The 17,663-nt window shown below is 56.9% G+C and overlaps 1 protein-coding gene across 7 annotated transcripts in view; it reads left to right on the top strand.

The window, feature by feature from the left end:
* NSD2 (nuclear receptor binding SET domain protein 2) overlaps positions 1-17,663 on the top strand; it is a 79,317-nt gene that overhangs the window by 50,960 nt on the left and 10,694 nt on the right. For 6 of the 7 annotated variants that reach the window (XM_027545331.1, XM_027545327.1, XM_027545333.1 and 3 more), the window contains 7 exons: positions 1,881-2,025; positions 4,141-4,259; positions 6,254-6,335; positions 7,391-7,515; positions 16,303-16,434; positions 16,529-16,652; positions 17,078-17,278. In XM_027545331.1, coding sequence (XP_027401132.1) covers positions 1,881-2,025; positions 4,141-4,259; positions 6,254-6,335; positions 7,391-7,515; positions 16,303-16,434; positions 16,529-16,652; positions 17,078-17,278 — 928 coding nt within the window. Of the gene's footprint in view, positions 1-1,880; positions 2,026-4,140; positions 4,260-6,253; positions 6,336-7,390; positions 7,516-9,777; positions 14,775-16,302; positions 16,435-16,528; positions 16,653-17,077; positions 17,279-17,663 lie in introns of those variants that run through there. The other variant, XM_027545334.1, reaches the window with a different exon arrangement.

Here is a 17,663-nt window from a genome sequence, read left to right as displayed (position 1 = left end):
GGCCCTCCACGCCCTGGACACGAAGTCTTGGGGGCCCCTGGAGCATTTTTTCGAGTCTGAGACAGCAGGAGGCTCTCCAGGGTACACGTGTGTGGAGGCTGAGGACGGGAGAGCCTCTCCAAGGGACTTCTGGGGTCTCGAGTTGTGCTGTGGGCTTGTGGGTACCTGGCTTTCCATGTTTCCTTTTTCCAAGGAGGGGAAGGTTTCCATGACTGTGATGGAGGGGCTGGGCGAGGGGACACGAGCTGCAGACCCCGCCCTTGTTGCCCTCTGGGTGCTGAAGAGGGCCAGGGAGTGCTCTGCCCTGCTGACCGTGCAGGGACCCAGGCAGCAGGGGGCCGAGCCTCGCCGGAAGGGGCGCCCTGAAGCCGCCCGCTGGCCTCTGCAGTGGGGGGACGTGCGCGGGCAGGAGCCTCGGAGGGCGGGTGGGCACTGTCTCAGGGGCCGATGGGCTCCTCGGCTCCGGGGGTGAGACCCTCAGGGAGGCTCCCTGGCCTGAGATGCTCATGGGGGGCGCCCTCCTTCCTCTAGAAGGTCTGGAGGGAGCAGAGAGGGCAGGGCCTGGGGGGCAGAGCGGGCTGGGAGGAGGCTGAGGGTAGGGGCGGCGGGCTGTGTGCTCTGCTGCTGCTCCTCGGGCGGCGAGGGCAGGCCAGTGGTGCCGCCTCCCATCGAGCTTGTCGGCAGCCGTTCGGTTCCCTGAGCCCGTCAGTGTGTGGTTGAGCCCTTCCTGAGGCGTCTTCTGGAGTCGCTTCCGCTGAACTTGGTCTTGACCGGCTGTGGAGGTCTTCCTCCGGGACGACTACTGCCTTCCCTGCCTGCCTCCCCACTGCGGGCATGTGGCCCGGGCTGGGCTCTGCCCAGTGGCTCCCTCCTCACCCTGCTCTCAGACTCCATCTGCTGCGCTCCCGGCCTGGCCCACCCTGCCCCACGCGGCTGGCTCACTGGGGAGGTCGTGACTGCTGGTTTTGCACATTCTTGTGTGTCTGAGGTAGTTTATTCCAGCAGGGCGGTGGTCACCGTGGAGCGCGCACCACACTTCAGGCCCGTTGCCGGTAGTTTTCATGAGCACCCGTGTTTGGTGAGGCTGGCATGGTGACCCCTTCTTGCGTGGCTGGGCCCCACAGCAGGGGGGGGTGCGGGGCGGCGGGGGTAGCAGACTGGCACCAGCTTGACCGATGCCGTCACTCCTGTGGCAGCTGTGTGGGGTGGCATCCTCGTGAGCCCGTGGGCAGAGTGAACGGTCGTTGCTTCACTGACCTATGGTGAGGCCTAAGCGTCGGCCTGCCAGGGACACCCTGGTCAGTGTCAGTGTTTACCAGTGTGGAGTCAGTTCTCGGCTCCTGAGCGTCCGTACCAGGTGGGCTGGGGCTGCTCTGGCTGCAGTGAGTGGCCTCTCGTGTGGTCCTCAGCATGGGGCGCACAGACATGCACGGAACCTCTGAGGAGCAGAGCGGGGCCCGCGGGGTGGAGGGGCTGTGGCCCTGCCCACTCGCCTCACCCCTCGTCACCGGGCGGTGGGGCCTCCTCCCCGCCCGGGGTGCACAGTGCGGGTGGGGGCTCCTGGAGGCCTTGGGAAGGGGCTCCCTGGGGCCCTGCAGGGCCGGAGTGCTCTGCGACCCTGCTGCCGGCTTCTGCAGGGCGCTGGGAAGTCGTAAGGCGCCCGTCGTCGGCTGATGTAGGGAAAGTGCACTCTTCTCTTTCGTCATTTATCATTTCCTGTGTTTATACAGATACAGTTGACTCACTCCCACCAGCCCCGATTTCAGTGGGTTACGACGTCAGGTAGACGCCGCTTTCCTTTGGAGCTCTTCTGGGACGTGGTTCCAGGATGCGGAGATGAGTGTGCCTGTGGTTCTTCCTACCCCTTCCTGTGCCCGCAGGTGGTTGCTGAGCACCCGGACGCCTCTGCCGAGGAGATTGAGGAGCTGCTCGCGTCGCAGTGGAACATGCTCAACGAGAAGCAGAAGGCGCGCTATCACACCAAGTTTGCGCTCGTGGCTCCGCCTCAGTCCGAGGAAGACTCTGGTAACGGCGCCTCTGTGCCCGCATCCTCTGCCAGGCCTGCCCAGCGTGCCACGGTCGTGATAAAGCCACCTGAGCGTGGTGTCACCAGAGCCACGCGGTGGGCATGTGAGGGAGGCAGGCAGCCCGTGTGGCCTCCAGGGCCGGAGGCATGCCTGACGGGCCGGGGTCAGGCCTCCTGGCAGGGCCTGCTCCCGCCCCTCACACTCCTGGGGGCAGGGCTGTGGGCTTGGAAGCTCACCGGGTGAGGAGGCTGGCCATGGCCTGGCACTGGGTGTGGGCAGCCTCTGGTTGTCACTGTGAAGAAACATGGTGCCCCTTCGCCATGGAGCTTCACACTGAGCTTGGGGACACATGTGACAGCCTCAGCCGTGCCATCCACGTGCTGGACGCCCGTGGTGGGGACTGACTCCCGTGATGTGGACATAAGTGGGCGTGTTTGGGCGTCAGTTGAAAATGGAGAAGAGGCCTACATCTCTTGAGGCTCGCTCCTGAGGCGCTTTGGAGAGGCCAGGTGCAGGGCGTGTGCATGGGGGCTGGAGGCCAGCTCAGGAGGAGGGCGCCGCCCTCCCGTGTGCCCCAGTGACCCCACCCTGGCTGGCAGACTCTCGCCCCCCACGGCCCCGTCCAGTGACACCAGTAGTGAGCTTCACTCATGTGTGCAGGGCTGGTTGCAAATGCTACAGTTGAGAGTAGCAGGGTGTTTAGGATTTGTGTATTTTTTTTAAAAAGCAGAAAGTTTACCGGATAGTTCATCAGTATGTAAATCTAGGAAAGGTCCCTTTTCAGTGACTGCTGATTTAAGAAGAGGTGGGTTTTATTGAAGCCAGAGTCTCCTCACCCCTGAAGAGTGAGCGTGACCTGATCGTCTGCTGTGTCACCAAGGACCGTCTGAGTGATTGGCAGGCGCGGTCCCTGCCCCTGGCATATCTGGTGTGTTTGTTCTGCCAGCCTCGAGGCCTCCCGCAGGGGCCGCGGGGCTGACGCCCAGAATGCAGTGCCCGCGGTCCTGGCCTATCGGTGCTGGGCTCACAGGTGCCCCTTCTGCTTGTTTCTGTAAGAGACGACCTGGCGAGGGGAGAGCCTCCCTTGATGGGGAAGGACAGTGACTTCACCTCCCTGGGGGCTCTCTGCCTGGCATGCAGGTCCTGAGGGGGTCCTGGCAGCTCAGGCCAACCTTGGCCCTTGTTGGTTGCAGTCAGGCAGCAGCTTGGTGGGCCCCACCAGCCACGGCTCTGTGGGCCTCTCCTGGTGTTCCCTGAGGCCACCTGGTGCTGTGCTGGCCCAGAGCTCAGTGAAGGCCACTCTGGCCAGTTCAGCCGGTCTGGGTCCAGCGCTGGAGAGGCCAGCGCTCCAGCGTGGCTCTCCGCGAGCACTGTCGGGCCTGCACGTTGAGCAGGGCCTCGGGACGCAGGGGCCTGAGCCTCTGGCCACTGCACCCTGCGGCCCCAGCAGGGCTTGAGGGCGACAGCGCCCTCCCACGGGATGCTGGTGGGAGGAAACCCTGAACCTCTGTGATGCGGTCCTGCACACGCAGGTCCTGGGTTTGCATTGAGTAGACCTTGGCGTGCTCAGATCAGCCCTCTCTCTAGACCTGTACTCTTAGCTTACGTCTTGCCTTTCTGTCAGTGCCGTTTGGACCCCTTAAGTTTTGGGTCAGGTGGTCTCCCTGGGGACACCTAATGTGCACAGTCCACAAATGTGCTTAGTTTGTGATGTGCTTAGAAAGTGCTTAGTTTGCAGATGGATGTGGAGTGTTTTCCTTAAGATGCCTCTTTAAGGAAATGTGTTAAAAGTAGCAAGTTGTTTATATTTTTTAAGTTCGACTTAAATTCCACTAGTCTTTGAACATAAGCGAAGGATTTTGTGAAAATCCTGGGTACATTGACGCTGTGTAACAGATAGCAGGGTGCTCGCCCCTGGGCGAGATCGGGGTTTCTGCTTGCCATGTGGGACGTGCCCAGAGCTCCACCTGTGACCCTGGGGCCCGGAAACGAGCAGGGTTTCGGGGGGCCTGTCACAGCTGGACCTGCACCTGTGCGCACTGAGTGGCTGCTCGGCGCCCCCGGGGGCGGCTTGTGGGAGGGTTTCACGTCAGCTTCCCATCCTCACCCCAAGGTAACTTAAATGGGAAGAAAAGGAGCCACACGAAGAGGACGCAGGGCCTGCGCGGAGACGCTGAAGTTGAGGAGGCCCCCAGGAAGAGGCTCAGGACTGACAGGCACGGCCTGCGGAAGGTAAGCGCGCCGGGCCGGGCCGCGGGGGTCCTTGGGGAGCTCCTTCCCGGAGGCCGCTGAGCAGAGCACGCGTTTGTCTGCCGGGGGATCCAGCAGGTCTGAACACTGAGCAGCACTGGGTGTTTCTGAGTCAGCAGAAGCGTGTGTTTAAAGTGGCTCTTCCGTGAAGACTGTGTCAGTCTGTGTGTAAATACTGAGTTGACAGATGAACGTCAAAGTCCACTATGTTATTTTTCAAGAAGTTGAAATATCCATTAAAAATAGGTTTTATGAACCCATCCCATTTATTAGTAATTCATACAATTGTTTCTGTAATTAGGGGTACTAAGCAGGCTGTGCAGACCAGTTTGATGCAGCAACAAGGCACCGATGTAAAGGCAGCCCCAGGACCTGCTCTAGCAGGGGCCAGTGGTGTCCAGGGCAGGGCTGGCCTGGGGCCTGGAGGAACACAGAGCTGACCGAGGCTCAGGGACTCGGGGAGCCGGGCCTGCGTGTCCGGCGTTGGTGCCTGTGTGTGTGGAGCACTCGGGCTCTGCCAGGCCCTCTGTGACGGGACCCGGGTAGTATCGTCACAAAGCGAGATTAGGCTTCGTACCTCACGGCTGAGCGTGTGTTTATCTAGTGGTAGCTCTTCCAGGGTAGTTGGACTCTGACTCATCACTCTGAGTGTAACTGTAACCTGTCTTTTTTGGCTGTGCTGTGCACCCTGTGGGGTCTTTTTGTGGTGGGATGTGAGATCTCAGTTCCCTGACCACGGATTGAACCCAGACCCCTGCAGTGGAAGAACCAGCGGACTGCCAGGGAATTTCCCAAACTGTCTTTCACTGATGTGAATTGAGAAGTTGTTCTTTTTATTGCTTTTTTTTTTTTTAATTGCTTTATTTCAAAGAATGGAAAATAAATCTCATGTGTTGCTCAAGCACAGAAGTGTAGCCACCCCATCATCTGTCTTATTTTTTTAAAGGTGTATTTGCAGTTCAAGGGAGCAGGCAGGTCCCGCCCTGTTCTTCTGGCTCGGAGAGCGTTGTTCCAGGGCCCTTGTCGGCTCCAGCAGTGAGCCAGCTAATGAGCCAGGTGACCCCTGCGCTGATCCTCCTGTGTCCAGTGACTGGGGCCTGGGCTGAGAGTCTCCTCTGGCTGCTGCCTTGGAAGTGGTCCTTTACTGGCCGCCATGCAGACACTGGTTGCTTTGGAATCTTCGTGTAAATCATTTACCTAAAAGTGTGACCCCAGACATTTGAAATATCAAAATTCATATGAAGTAGCTAGATAGAAATTTACTAACTAGCAGCTCAGGAAATAGTGCATGATTTTGAAAAGAGTGGTGGTGCTGGTTCGGTTTGTACGAAGCCCACTGAGCCACATCGTGCGTGATCCCCAGTGTGCCCTGAGCACGGGCGGCCAGGGCGCGTGCTGTGTGCTGCGCCTGTCGCTGGGCCCCGGGCTGTGTGCCCAGGAATCGGCGGCCTCCTGGGCGGCGGGTGGCCTGGGGCAGCGGCGCCACGGTGCTGTCCATACCACGGTGTTTGAATTGGAACGCTAGACGCGTGTTCATTCTTTTTTGCTATTCCATTGTGAAATGTGCTTTTTGACGGTCTCTGTGTGTGAGCTTTATCTGGAGCTGGTCTCAGAACTGGAAACCATCAGTGAGAGGGTGGAGTTATCCTGGGCTTGGCCTCAAGCAGGAGGGTGGCTGCCTCTGAGTCAGTCCGCTCCATTCTGAGGGCAGGGTGGGCAGTGCACCGAGGAGGCCCCACGGGAGGCTCTCCATGTGCGTGGGGTGGCCGGAGGGGTGCAGATCGGCCCCTGTGAATGGAGAGGGGTCGATGGGCAGCCGCAGGACAGCTGTGCGGAGCCTGTGTTCCCAGGAGCGTTTCTGCGGTACGGCTTTCCAGCCCCGTGTTGGTTCCCATTGGAGACGTTCTTTCATTCTTTGCTTTTTCTTTGTTCTTCCCTCCTTCTTCCCTTTCTCTCTCTTGTTTTTTTTGTAACAGAGAGAGACGATCACTGACAAAACAGCCCGCACGACCTCTTGCAAGGCCCTTGAGGCAGCGTCCTCACTGAAGAGCCAGGCAGGTAATGTGGTCAGCACTGCTGCCAGGCCCACGGTCTGGGCTGGGGGTGCAGCACCGGCCCCATCCTCAGGGAGCCTCCCTGCAGGCGCGGACGGTGGGTGAGCGGGAGGCCGGGCCTGCAGGCTGAGCTGGGAGGAGGCGCCCGTGCCGACAGGGTCCTTGCTGTGGTGGGAAGTCGCTGCAGTGCTCGGCCGCTGCTCACCCAAGCCGCTCTTCTGACTTCTACCCGGCTTTATTGTCTTCAGTTTCAAGTTATACTTGAAAGGTGATTCAAATCAGAAATGTCTAGGCTTGTGACTTGATGGTACGAGTTGTTGCGGTAAATTCCACTGTGTTTAGTACCAAGTTCTCCATGCGTATTTGCTACAGTGAAAGTGATGACTAATTATCTCTGTTCTATGTGTTGAAAAAACTAGCTTAAAATATTTGGGGAAAATAGCTCTCAAAGCGATAAAGGGGAATAGGCCACCACTTTTTTTTAACCTTTTCATTAATTATGTTTTTGATGTATCTGTCTGAAGAATGCTTACCATCTCCAAATCTTAATTTAAAAGGAAAATAAAATTCAGAGTAAGAGAAGATTGAAAGTGACTCTTTTACTTATTTTATAAAGAACTATGCTGGTTTTTAAAACTTAATTTAACAGACTTTTTTTTACAAAAGCAAAACAGGTATTTGTAAGTAGTTTGAACAGAGTGGACATTTGATGATAGAATTGATACTTTTGAGTGTGATAGTGGTATTGTGGTTACATTGACTGCCTTATGTTCGGAGATGTTCTACACTTCTTGTAGGTGAGATGGCCTGTCTGGGCTTGGCCGCAGAGAAACGGGCAAGGGGGCTAGCACCAGGTGTGGGTGGGCTGGCGAGGCCCAGGCTGAGCTTCGGGCTGTTCACTGCCCAGCTCGCCAGCCTTCATCGTCCTATAGCTAAAAGTTAATGCCCAGAAAATTCATCTTTAGAAATTCAGTTATTAAAGGGGTACTTTGAAAGCAGGAGGGAGATTGAAGGTTTAAGGTTTCAAACTTTATTTTATAAACCAAAATTATCTTACAGCCACGAAACACCTGTCTGATGCCTGCAAGCCCCTGAAGAAGCGCCACCGGGCCCCCGCAGCGGCCGCCACCACCCTCACCTTTAGCAAAAGCTCATCTCCTTCCGCGTCCTTAACTGAGAACGAGGTAAAATCTTAATGAGGGTGGTCAGCACGCACTCACACGGAGGCTGTGTAGTTGCCCACGTTGAAGTGGGGTAGAGGTCAGAGCTGATGATGGGAGATAGGTTCTCTGGGCTGTGTGTGTTCCATGTGGAAACACGCCCGGCGTGTGGTGCACATGCGTGGCTGCACTCAGGATGGATGCATTTTATTGTGCTTGGAACCTGTCTTCAAGATGTTGGTCTGTGATGTTCCACACGGGCCTGACCTGACCCTGCGGGCCTAGGGCAGCCACCCCCAGGAGGGCGGGCCGCTGTGCCCAGGCCCTGTGTGTCCGTGGCCGCGGGCCTCCAGCTTCATACTTAGCCTGGAGTGTTCTTCAGTGCTTGAAGGTGCGGTGAGTCAGGACTGCCGTGGCCGTGGCCCTCCTTTGTGGGCCTGGTGGCCTGCGCTGTGGACAGAGCTGCTGGAGGCTCTCACACCCGTGGGCTGCGGCACCACGAGCACCGTCGAGCCTGCCTCTCTGTGTGACCAAAAGCAAAACGGAGGCAGCCTCCAGATGGAGGTCTGGTCTCTCTGTGCAGGGGGAGTTTGGGGTTCCGTCTCAGGACCGCCCAGGGAGCTTATTTTCAGGTGCAGCATCCGCTCACCTTGGTCCCTGTGGTCCTTTCCTCGTGGTGGACGTGAGTCCTGTCTCTAGAACGTCTTTGAAGAGACGCTCACTGTGGCTGTTTGGCACAGGGCTCTGAGGCAGCAGGCGGGTCAGCAGGGGGCACTGCTGACGTGGCCTCCAGTGCGGGCTATGGTGGGGACGCTCTGGTGCCTGTGCCCATTAGAGGCGGGCAGGCCTTCTGGGGCGAGGGCTCTGCATGCATTCAGGCTGGTGGGCAGCCGGGGGAGTGCAGGGCTGGGACGGTGCCCGCAGGCCTGTGTGGGCTCCCTGTCGTTGAGCCAGCGCAGGTGACGCAGTCTTTCTCCAGACACGGCAGTAGCCTGCCTCGGGGCCCCTGGAGCTGACTGACAAGTGAAAAGGCAGGCTCCGTACAAAGCTTTTTCCTGTTTTTCTTGTCCAAGTATCCTAACGTTAAGTGAAAGGTGATCTGCAGTTCTAAAGAAGAGGAACACTACAAGCTTCAGTTCTGTAGACAGTGTCTCTTCAGTTAGCTGTTTTGTTAAAAACTTTTTAATGAATTTTTCTGGTTTCATACTTTGGCTCACTTATTTGGTAGAGTTTTTTTAGTTCTACTGTTGAGACATACCATCAACAGAAACTCACGAGGCCACCGAGGTCTTGTGTCCTGTTCCTTGTCATGAGGCGTGTGGGTCAGAGGTGCGGACCTGGAGCAGCGCCCCAGGCCCGTGGGCGGAGGGGAGGACGTCCATCAGGGGCCCCGGGTTGCTTCGGACCAGGGCGATCCTCGTCTCCTTGGCTGAGACATCTGGTCTGAGCTTGGGAAGACTGACGGAGCATTTTACAGTCAATAGACTTAATTGATTTTTAATTCTTTGGAACTTCAGAAGTAAATAGGTTATTGAATACCTATATATCATGTATTAAATACATTGAGATGATACACACAGACACTGTTCTGCACTTCGAAGGTGATACACAGATTCCATAGTGTGCGCTCTCTCTCTCACATAAAAACGTTTAGATTACCAGGCTTTCTCTGTCAGCCACTTCTGTGCAGCATATATAAATCTCACATTAGAATTCATTTTTACAGAATTGTATCATTTATTAAAATTCACTTTAGGTGAGCTAGAAGGCTTGTCTGTGTCTGTGTTAACACTGCTGAACTCCAGTGTGCAGTCACAGTGTCTGCCAGGCAGAGTGCCTTTTTTAAGCACGAGAGGCAGTGTAGTATGTGAAGAAACCCTCGAAACAACCAGCTCCGGTTCCAGTGGGCCCTGGGTGACCGCTGGGCTGCTGTTGGCAGGGCTCGCCTGGCCCCGTTCAGGGTGGGTCACGTGCCCTTTGCATGTTTGCAGTTTCTCCTTTCACTGCCATTGTTAGAATAAGGCGCTCTCACAGGGTTGGTGTCTGCAGGTGTTATGGGTCGTGCTGCGGTCTAAACACCTCTCAAACAGGACTGTGTGGCCAGTCAGGCTCACGGCAGAGCGGTCCTTCCATGGCAGCGCTGGGTCTTCGAGGAGGACAGATGGGAGTCACGTGCTTGCATGGCAGAGGCCTGGGAAGAGTTAATGGGATATGAGTGTTTTGTAATTTCGTTTCTTATTCCTTTAGTAGAGCAAATTCTTATTTTTTTCACCTTCATGGTAACAGCTTTTGTGGGAGCCACATCAGCCAAGCTGGATTTGAACTCGGCTGCTCTGTGCTGCACTTAACATGACGTAATTTTCCGAGATGTCTGCTGCAGGCGGCGTGTCGTCATGCACACTCAGTGGTACTCCTTTCACAGGCAGTTACGGAAGATGTGTGATAATCTGTTTTTACTGGTATTAATAACACATACAATGAAGAAAACATAAATTTTAAGACCAAGGTAAGATACCTAATCAAGGCCATTTAACCAGTCACATTCATCTCATAACAGAAACACGTTCATATCCAGTGGTCGAAAGGGTGCCCTTGGTCAGGGGCTGTCCTGGGCCTGAGACAAGGACAGGACACTGAAGGGGTTCACTCTGTTAGAGGTCATTTTTTCTCCTCTAGTTCATAACTTTCTGAGTTTTTATTGAAAAAAAATGTCAGCATCTGTACCTTCAAAAACAAAGAACAAGCAGCACACTTGAAAGAGTCCTGGTCGACTGTGGTCATTGCTAATGGGATATGTCCAGCCCTGTAGATAGCAGACTAACCTCCAACATAAAAGGCAGGAAGACTTTTGATTCTGTCTTTTTTTACTAAACAGTTTTACTATGACACTAGCTGTAGTAAATTTATAGGAAAAACTGTCGTTTGCAATATCGCTGTGAACCATTTAATCTCCTGATTCAGTAACTGTTCTCTAGGAGTCCCGTCACCAGGTTACTCACACCCACCTCTCCCTCGGTTGCTTTTGTAGAACACGAGCCATCACATTAAATGTCTCAGTCTTGGGTGGCCACCTGGTGTGCCCCAGGGGCCCATGTGTCTGCATGGTGGGGAGAGGCCTCCGTGCCCATCAGCTCACAGAGGCGGGGGGCTCTTCATGCTACCAGGCGCGTAGCACTCGACTCAAGCTGAGTAGACGCTTCAGATGTGTCTTACATTTAACGAGAGTTTCTCACTGACGCTTGTATTCTAAACCGTTAAGTGATGCACCGCATGTAAAGCACTCGGGGTGCCTGGCGCCTTGCAAGGACTTAGTGGTTCGCTATTGTGACAATAATGGTTATAACAATAAAAATAATAAAATCATCATCATTCCATTTTTATCCAAAAGTATACATTTTGCTTTGGCATGCAAAGTGGTCCTTGGGCCTGCACGATGCTGATGGGGCTGAAGTAGACCCAGAGGCGGCACGTGCTGGGCATGGCCCCGCTTCCGGCGAGGCCTGCGGCTGGCCGGTGACCCTGCTCAGACATAGTGGGACGTGGGCCTCCAGGGTGGTCGTGGTCACGTGGCTCCTAAAGGAACGGTGGAGGATTCCTCAGAACTAATCACTAAATTGTAAAATGTCAAAAAACAGCAGGGTAAAAATGACCTAGTCCAAAAAGCCTCTACCCAGAGTAAAACTCCCCCCTGGAAGGCCTGTGACCAGAGTTAAGAGGCTCACGTGAGATGATAGCTTGAGGAAGTTTGAGTTGTAGCCAGCCCGCCAGCTGCCACCACAGTTGGCCACAGACGAGCCTTCCTCTGATGGGGAGGACTCGGTGTGCCCCACGAGCAGCACGGAGTCTGCATCAGCGGAGTGGGGAGGGTGCACGGAGCAGGCGTGAGGCCACACGGAGAGCCTCGGCTGGGCAGAGAGGCTGGGACGTCGGGATGGTGGCCAGGGGGAAGGGCAGCTGTGTCTGCATCGTTCTGCTCCGGACACAGTGGCGTCTCGCTTTGGGGTGCTGGGGGAGCCGAGCTCCCCAGAGGGCGTTCTGGCTTCTGGAGGAGCTGAGTGGAAGGGGCCCCAGGTTGGAGAGGGCTTAAAGACGAGCAGTAGTGTGTGCGGGAGTGCAGGTGGACGGCGTGCTGTGTGACGTGGGCGGTCCTCACTCCGGAAGTCAGTTCTGCTGTTTGTTTCTGCCTGTTGCTGAGGTGACTCTGGTTACACTGCGCACCCTGCCATGACCACCCCTTCCACTCACCACACCTGTGTTGGCAGAGTAGGAGGCCAGAGGTGGATGTGTGTCTGGATGTCCAGAAGTTGAGGTGGTGGCCATTCCAGAAACGCAGGGGCCCTGAGACTGTAGTGCAGCGGCCCTGGCATCTGCAGGCTGCCTCTCCTCTCTGCCTTTCCGTGAGGCATCCTCGTGAGGGTCAGGGGAGGTTGCGTCTCACCACTCTCCAGCACCTCGAGTCGCTGCACCTCCCAGCTGAGAGCAAACGCCCAGCAGAGGCTGTCTCTCGCTCGGCGTGTCTGCCCCACCCCCACCCCACTCCACAGACTTGGGGGTTAGACTGCCCCCCAAGTGGTCTCTGGGAGGCCCAGCGCTGTGGTCTTCATGGAAGTCCATGCAGAACCATAGGAATGTTCCAGGCGGAGTGCTTCAGGTCCAGGATGGGGGTCAAGGGTGGCCAGTTGAAAAGGTCTGGTGGCCAGGTCTTGGATGGGAGCAGCTGGACACAGCGGAGGAAGGGCAGAGGAGGGGGAGGCCTGCCACCCCTGGGTCTCTGGGCCCAGCTGCTCGCCTCGGTGCAGGACCGGGAGCGTGTGAGCCTGGCCAGACCGGGGCAGCTCTCACGCCCAGCGAGTCTCAGAGATGGTGTAAAGAAGAAAACTCAGGCTGTTGGTTAATATCTAGATCCAGAAACATACAAGGTGTCCATGTATGAGCTTAAAATTAGGGTTCTCTCCCCAAAGATGGCTGTGAGCGGACGTTGGCCCCGCTGTGGCAGACGGAGCGCTGGGGCTTTGTCCCTTTCAGTAGCAGTGTGAGTGCTTTAAGTGTGGCGTGTCCTCCGTTGGTCGGGCAGTGCCAGCTTGCCGGGCACTTCTGGAGGGCTCGGGCAGGGGAGTGTGGCCCAGCTGGGCAAGAGAGCAGCCATTTCCCGGAGGAGAGGGGGCGGCGGACACGATCACTGTGGTTTCGTGAGTTGACTGGATTGACTTGATTTCCTTTCCGTTCGGCTTCTAACTTCCCAGCTTCTGAGACGTGTCTGTCTGCTTTACCTATCAGTTCACTGTTCAGTTTGTTCCGGTCAGGGATTCGTGTGTGTTAGACTGGATGAGAGCTGCCTTGACTCAGTGTGAAACTAGCGTTTATGCTTTTAAAATCAATAGTTTTATCACCTCAGCTTTTAAAAATCTGTGAACAGAAGTAATTTCTGAGGACCCAGTTTATCTATTAGATTATGAACCTAAATGACAGATTTTTTGCTAAGAGTTGAAGTACTACTGTCTTATTACAAAAGGCTTCTCAAAGTGCTGTCAAACTTGTGATTGGTTTTCAGTGTTTTTCCCAAGAAGTGTGTTGACTCCTGTATATTTTAGGTTTTTGGTCAGTAAAGTTGATTTTCATCCTCTTAAGTACTGTTTTTGCTGTTTTACCTAGAATAGTAGAAGTTACTACTGGTTGACTTGCCAGTGACGAGAGGTTGACGGTCTCCCGCAGGCAGCTAACCGTGTTAGGTCCCCGTGTACGGTGCTCTCTGGCCTTGGTGTAGGAGTGGGGTCTTTGCACATTATTCTTTAGTGCGTGTTTGGAAGCGTGTGCTAACTGCTTATTCAGGGCATCTTGAACCTTGCAGAAATGACTGAAGTGGGTGGGGGGCAACAGTGGGGAGGGCTTGGTGGCTCAGCCTCTGCTGACAGCCGCCAGCGGGGCCTCCCCAGCGGCCCTCCCCAGCCCACTCTTCGGGTGGCAGCGGCTGGGGACACAGCTGGGACCACGCTGGGTTCTCAGGACGTTGTAGAGACTCGTTTTCACCTGTGACGAGGGCCGGCCTTGAATGTGGAGCAGCAGCCCCACGACCTGCTGGGGCACCTCCGGGGGCTGCTGGGGCTCTGGGGGCTGCCTGGTCAGATGTGAGGACAGGGCCAGGCTGTGTTCTCCCGACTCAGACCTGGGCTCGGGGCAGCCAGGAACGGTAGCTGTAACACATGTCCAATAACTTTTGTTTGCATTGTAGCACTTCAGGTGATGAATGACTAACGAATTATTTTCATTCCACCCTGATACTTCACTGTGATGTCAACTTGGAAGACCTGTTTGAGATTAGTCTTTTGGTTTTAAGCTTATTAAACCCCCGGGGCACAGGCGTTGCATCATTTGTCAACCGTACCCTCTGTGAACGAGCGTCTAGTGATCTGACTCCCACTTTACAAAAGCGTAACTCAAAAGTTATGTCGGGTATGAACTGTGTTGCTCAAGGCCTGTAACTGTATTCAAACTGATGTGGTGTCACCTTGTGAAGGGGTTTTGTTAAAAGACTTGAACCTCACTGTGTAACACTGTCCGAGCGTAGGGCCTGCTGGGAGTCCCGAGTCGCTTCTAGCAGTCAGGTCGCCTGTTCCCTAGGCGCACGTGTCCGTTGGTGTCTCGCTGACAAGGCCCTGGCACGCTCCGGAGACCGCGCCAGCCTGCAGGAGCGTGTCCCTGCCGCCGCGAGCCGCAGGGCGCGTAGGTAGCGGGTGTGCGTGGGGGGCAGCTGCGCCCCCGCCCGGCCCTGGGGTCTCTCCCGGCGCCTCCTGTCGGATGTGGAGGCCTCCTAGAGGGCGTAGCCTGAGCGTTGGGACTGTGTTGGGACCGTGCAGGTGAATGTGTCTCCGAGTAAGCCCGGCCCTGGTGCCCCGGAGGTGGAGCTGCAGCCGGAGCTGGTGCCGCCCGCCCCGCCCTCGTGCGTCAACCCCGGCCTGCGCTCCGCCCTCGTGCGTCAGACCCCGGCCGGCGGCGGGGGGCCTCGGGCGGCCTCTGGCGCGGGCAGGGGCGCGCTGGGATGCCAGCGGACCCTCCCCACCCGCCACGGACTGCACTGTTGTGAGGTCTGCTGCTGTACATGTATCTTAGAGCCCGGCAGAAAACGCGCCTCCTGTGTGTCTTGAACATTTATATTTCCATTCAAAAATATGTACTCCGTGTTTATTTCCTCAAACCAGACTTTGTTAACTTAGGAATATCTCCAAGTGGAAACGTGCTCACTTTTTCTGTAAATCTTAAATAAAAGGTGCTGTTCCTTCCTCTGACCCTGGACTGGTCTGTGTTTTCTGTCTTTCTCTCCGTGCATTTTTTCTTTTTCTTTTTTTTTTTTTTAGCTTTTAGATTTGTCGCAGCCTTGTCGAGGGGAGGACCTGGGTGGTGGGTCAGGCGCCGGGTTTGTCCCGGGAGTCCCCGTGAAGGCCCTCCCGTGGGTCGGTTCTCCGGCGGCCGTGTGGGGCCAGGGCCGGGGGGCCGCTGCCCACCTGCTTCCTGCCTGCTGCCTGGCACCAGTGCAGACCCTCCTGGGGCTCGCCTGTTTGTGCCTCGGACACACACGTCAAACGGGGTTTGCACCCAGGGCGTTCTCCCTGCTGCCTTCTCTGGGGCACCAGTGTGGAGGAGGAGACGGTGAGCCGTAGGGAGGGCCTCGGGCGACAGTGCCCGTCTAAGCCGTCTCCTTCCTGTGGGAGAAGGTGGGAAAGTCAAAGGTACAGCCTGCTTTCTCTGGAGATGGGGCTCCGTCAGACCTAGGCGCGTGGCCAGGCTGGCACGGGGGCCCACGTCCGTCAGCCGCCCGCAGACGCCAGGCAGCCTGCACACCCCAGAGAGGGCACGCCTTAACTTCGGATTTCAAGTCAGCAGAAGCCCCTTGTTCGTCAGGGGTTTTTCCTTCCGCTTCTCCCTGTCATTTCAGGGAGGTAAACCTGGGGAAGTGCCACTGGTAACCGGAATTGGATGAACTGGCTGCAGGGTTTATTTTGTTGGGTTTTTTTTTTTTAAAAGAAACGTGGCCCAATTGAGTTTCTAGTTCTGTGTTCTTGGTAAACAGCAAGCCTGGGTCATAATTACTTGTTGCTGTGGTTATTGAGGTGTCCAGGAAATTAGCTTATTACTTCTGCTCTGCTGAAAATTCAGTTTTCAGTGTTTATTTGCCTAACATCTGGTAAATACTAAATGTATTTTTTAGGCTTTAAAAAATTTGAATTTAAGGTTTCTGATTAAACATTTATTGGTTTCTGTCCATAAAGATTTACTGTTGCTGGTCTTGTGAGGGAAAGGCTGTGTCCAGCGGCAGGAAGGGGCATTTGCCCGCCTCTCCCAGACACTGCCCTCCCCACCTGCCCCTCCGCAGGGAGGAGGCTGTGGGACTGGGCGGGCGGGGCTCTTGGGCAGTTACTGGGCCGCACATCCGGACTACGGGCCCCTGCCCTGGGGGAGCACGCGTTGTAGCCACGCGTGCCGAGCCGCTGCCCATCCGACCACCGTGTTGGGTGTGGACACGTCTCTTTTAGCCTAAGATCATTGACCCTTTATTGATCGGGTAAGAAAAGTCAAGCTCGTCGGCCCCATGCCTGTCCTAACTCACCTGCAAGAGTAAACTGGGTTTTCACAAAAGTTGCTTCATTTTTAAGGAACATGGCGAGAGGTGGCGCGCGTGCCCACGCACACCGTGACCTGCACACCAGGCGGGGGCCGCTCCCCGTGTGTGCACGCGCGCAGCGGGCCCACGCCGAGGGGGAGCCGGCGGGGCTGCTGGCGGCCACTGTGAACTGTCGTCCGCCTCCTTCCTCCCAGGTCTCGGACGGCCCCGGAGACGAGCCCCCGGAGTCCCCGGACGAGAGCGCTGACGAAACCCAGACCGAGGCGTCCGTCTCCTCTAAGAGGTCAGAACGGGGAGCCACCGCCAGGAAGGAGCACGTGTGCCAGGTGAGGGGCGGGGCCGGGGCCGGGGCCGGGGCGGCCTCCCTCCACCAGGCCGGCGGGCGCGGGACCCCCTGAGCCTCCGGCCCTCTCCCCACAGCTGTGCGAGGAGCCGGGCAGCCTGGTGCTGTGCGAGGGCCCCTGCTGCGGCGCCTTCCACCTGGCCTGCCTAGGCCTCTCCCGCAGGCCGGAGGGGCGGCTCCTGTGCGGAGAGTGCACCTCAGGTACGTCCCGCCCCGCCCCTTTCCCCGCCCCTTTCTTCGCACCGCACAGTCTCTGCCTCCGGGTTCGGGTTCGCTGCACGGTCTGGGGAGGTGCGTGGACGGCCCATGCGGCTGCGGTCACCGCCCACCTCCTCTTCCCTATCCCGGCCGAGGGTATCCGGACTCGTCGGAACGGGTCCAGTTGGAGGAGCTCGCGGCGCTGGCTGTGGGGCGCCGTCCCCATGGAGGGAGAGGGGGTGTTTCTTGGAGGAGCCCCTCCCTGCAGCTGCTCGCCTGTTGGAGGGCGCAGCCCCTCCCGGGCAGCCTGGTCAGACCCCCGCGGGCAGGGCCCCTCGAGGGCCGGCGGGCTGGAGGAGGAGCCGGTGCCCCGCCCGAGGCGCGGCGGCTCAGCCCTGCTCCGTGCCCCTTCTCGCCCCGGCCGCCAGGGATCCACTCCTGCTTCGTGTGTAAGGAGAGCAAGAGTGACGTCAAGCGCTGCGTGGTGTCGCAGTGTGGGAAGTTCTACCACGAGGCCTGCGTGCGCAGGTTCCCCCTGACGGTGTTCGAGAGCCGGGGCTTCCGATGCCCGCTTCACAGCTGCCTGAGTTGCCACGCCTCCAACCCCTCGAACCCAAGGCCATCGAAAGGTACAGAGAAGCTCCGTGCGGGTGTGAGCAGATCCGAGCCACCGAGGGCGCGGGGTGGCAGGCTTGTCCCCGAGAGCTTTGCCCCACGTAGGTTTGGATATCTTCCGTCACTGACGGGACGCAGGTGGGGGTTAGGGTTTTTCTTGCTGATTTCCCTTCTTCCTGCCTTAAATGTCATCCTAATGATTGCTGGCTTGAGGAAGGAGGGCCTGAGCCCTTCTGACAGATTCTGTTTGTTCAGGCTTTGATGGTCCTTCATGTGTGAGAACCGTATTTCAAGTCCCATCTGTATCGTACAGTGTGGAGTCTGTGGGACTCAAGGGCGGCTGGTGTCTGCTTCCTGACACCAGTGGTCCTCAACCAGGGGCCTGCACTCCAGGGGGGC

This window comes from Bos indicus x Bos taurus, chromosome 6 (genome assembly GCF_003369695.1).
Source record: "Bos indicus x Bos taurus breed Angus x Brahman F1 hybrid chromosome 6, Bos_hybrid_MaternalHap_v2.0, whole genome shotgun sequence".
Lineage (NCBI taxonomy): Eukaryota > Metazoa > Chordata > Mammalia > Artiodactyla > Bovidae > Bos > Bos indicus x Bos taurus.
This window is presented reverse-complemented; position numbering and strand designations above follow the sequence as displayed.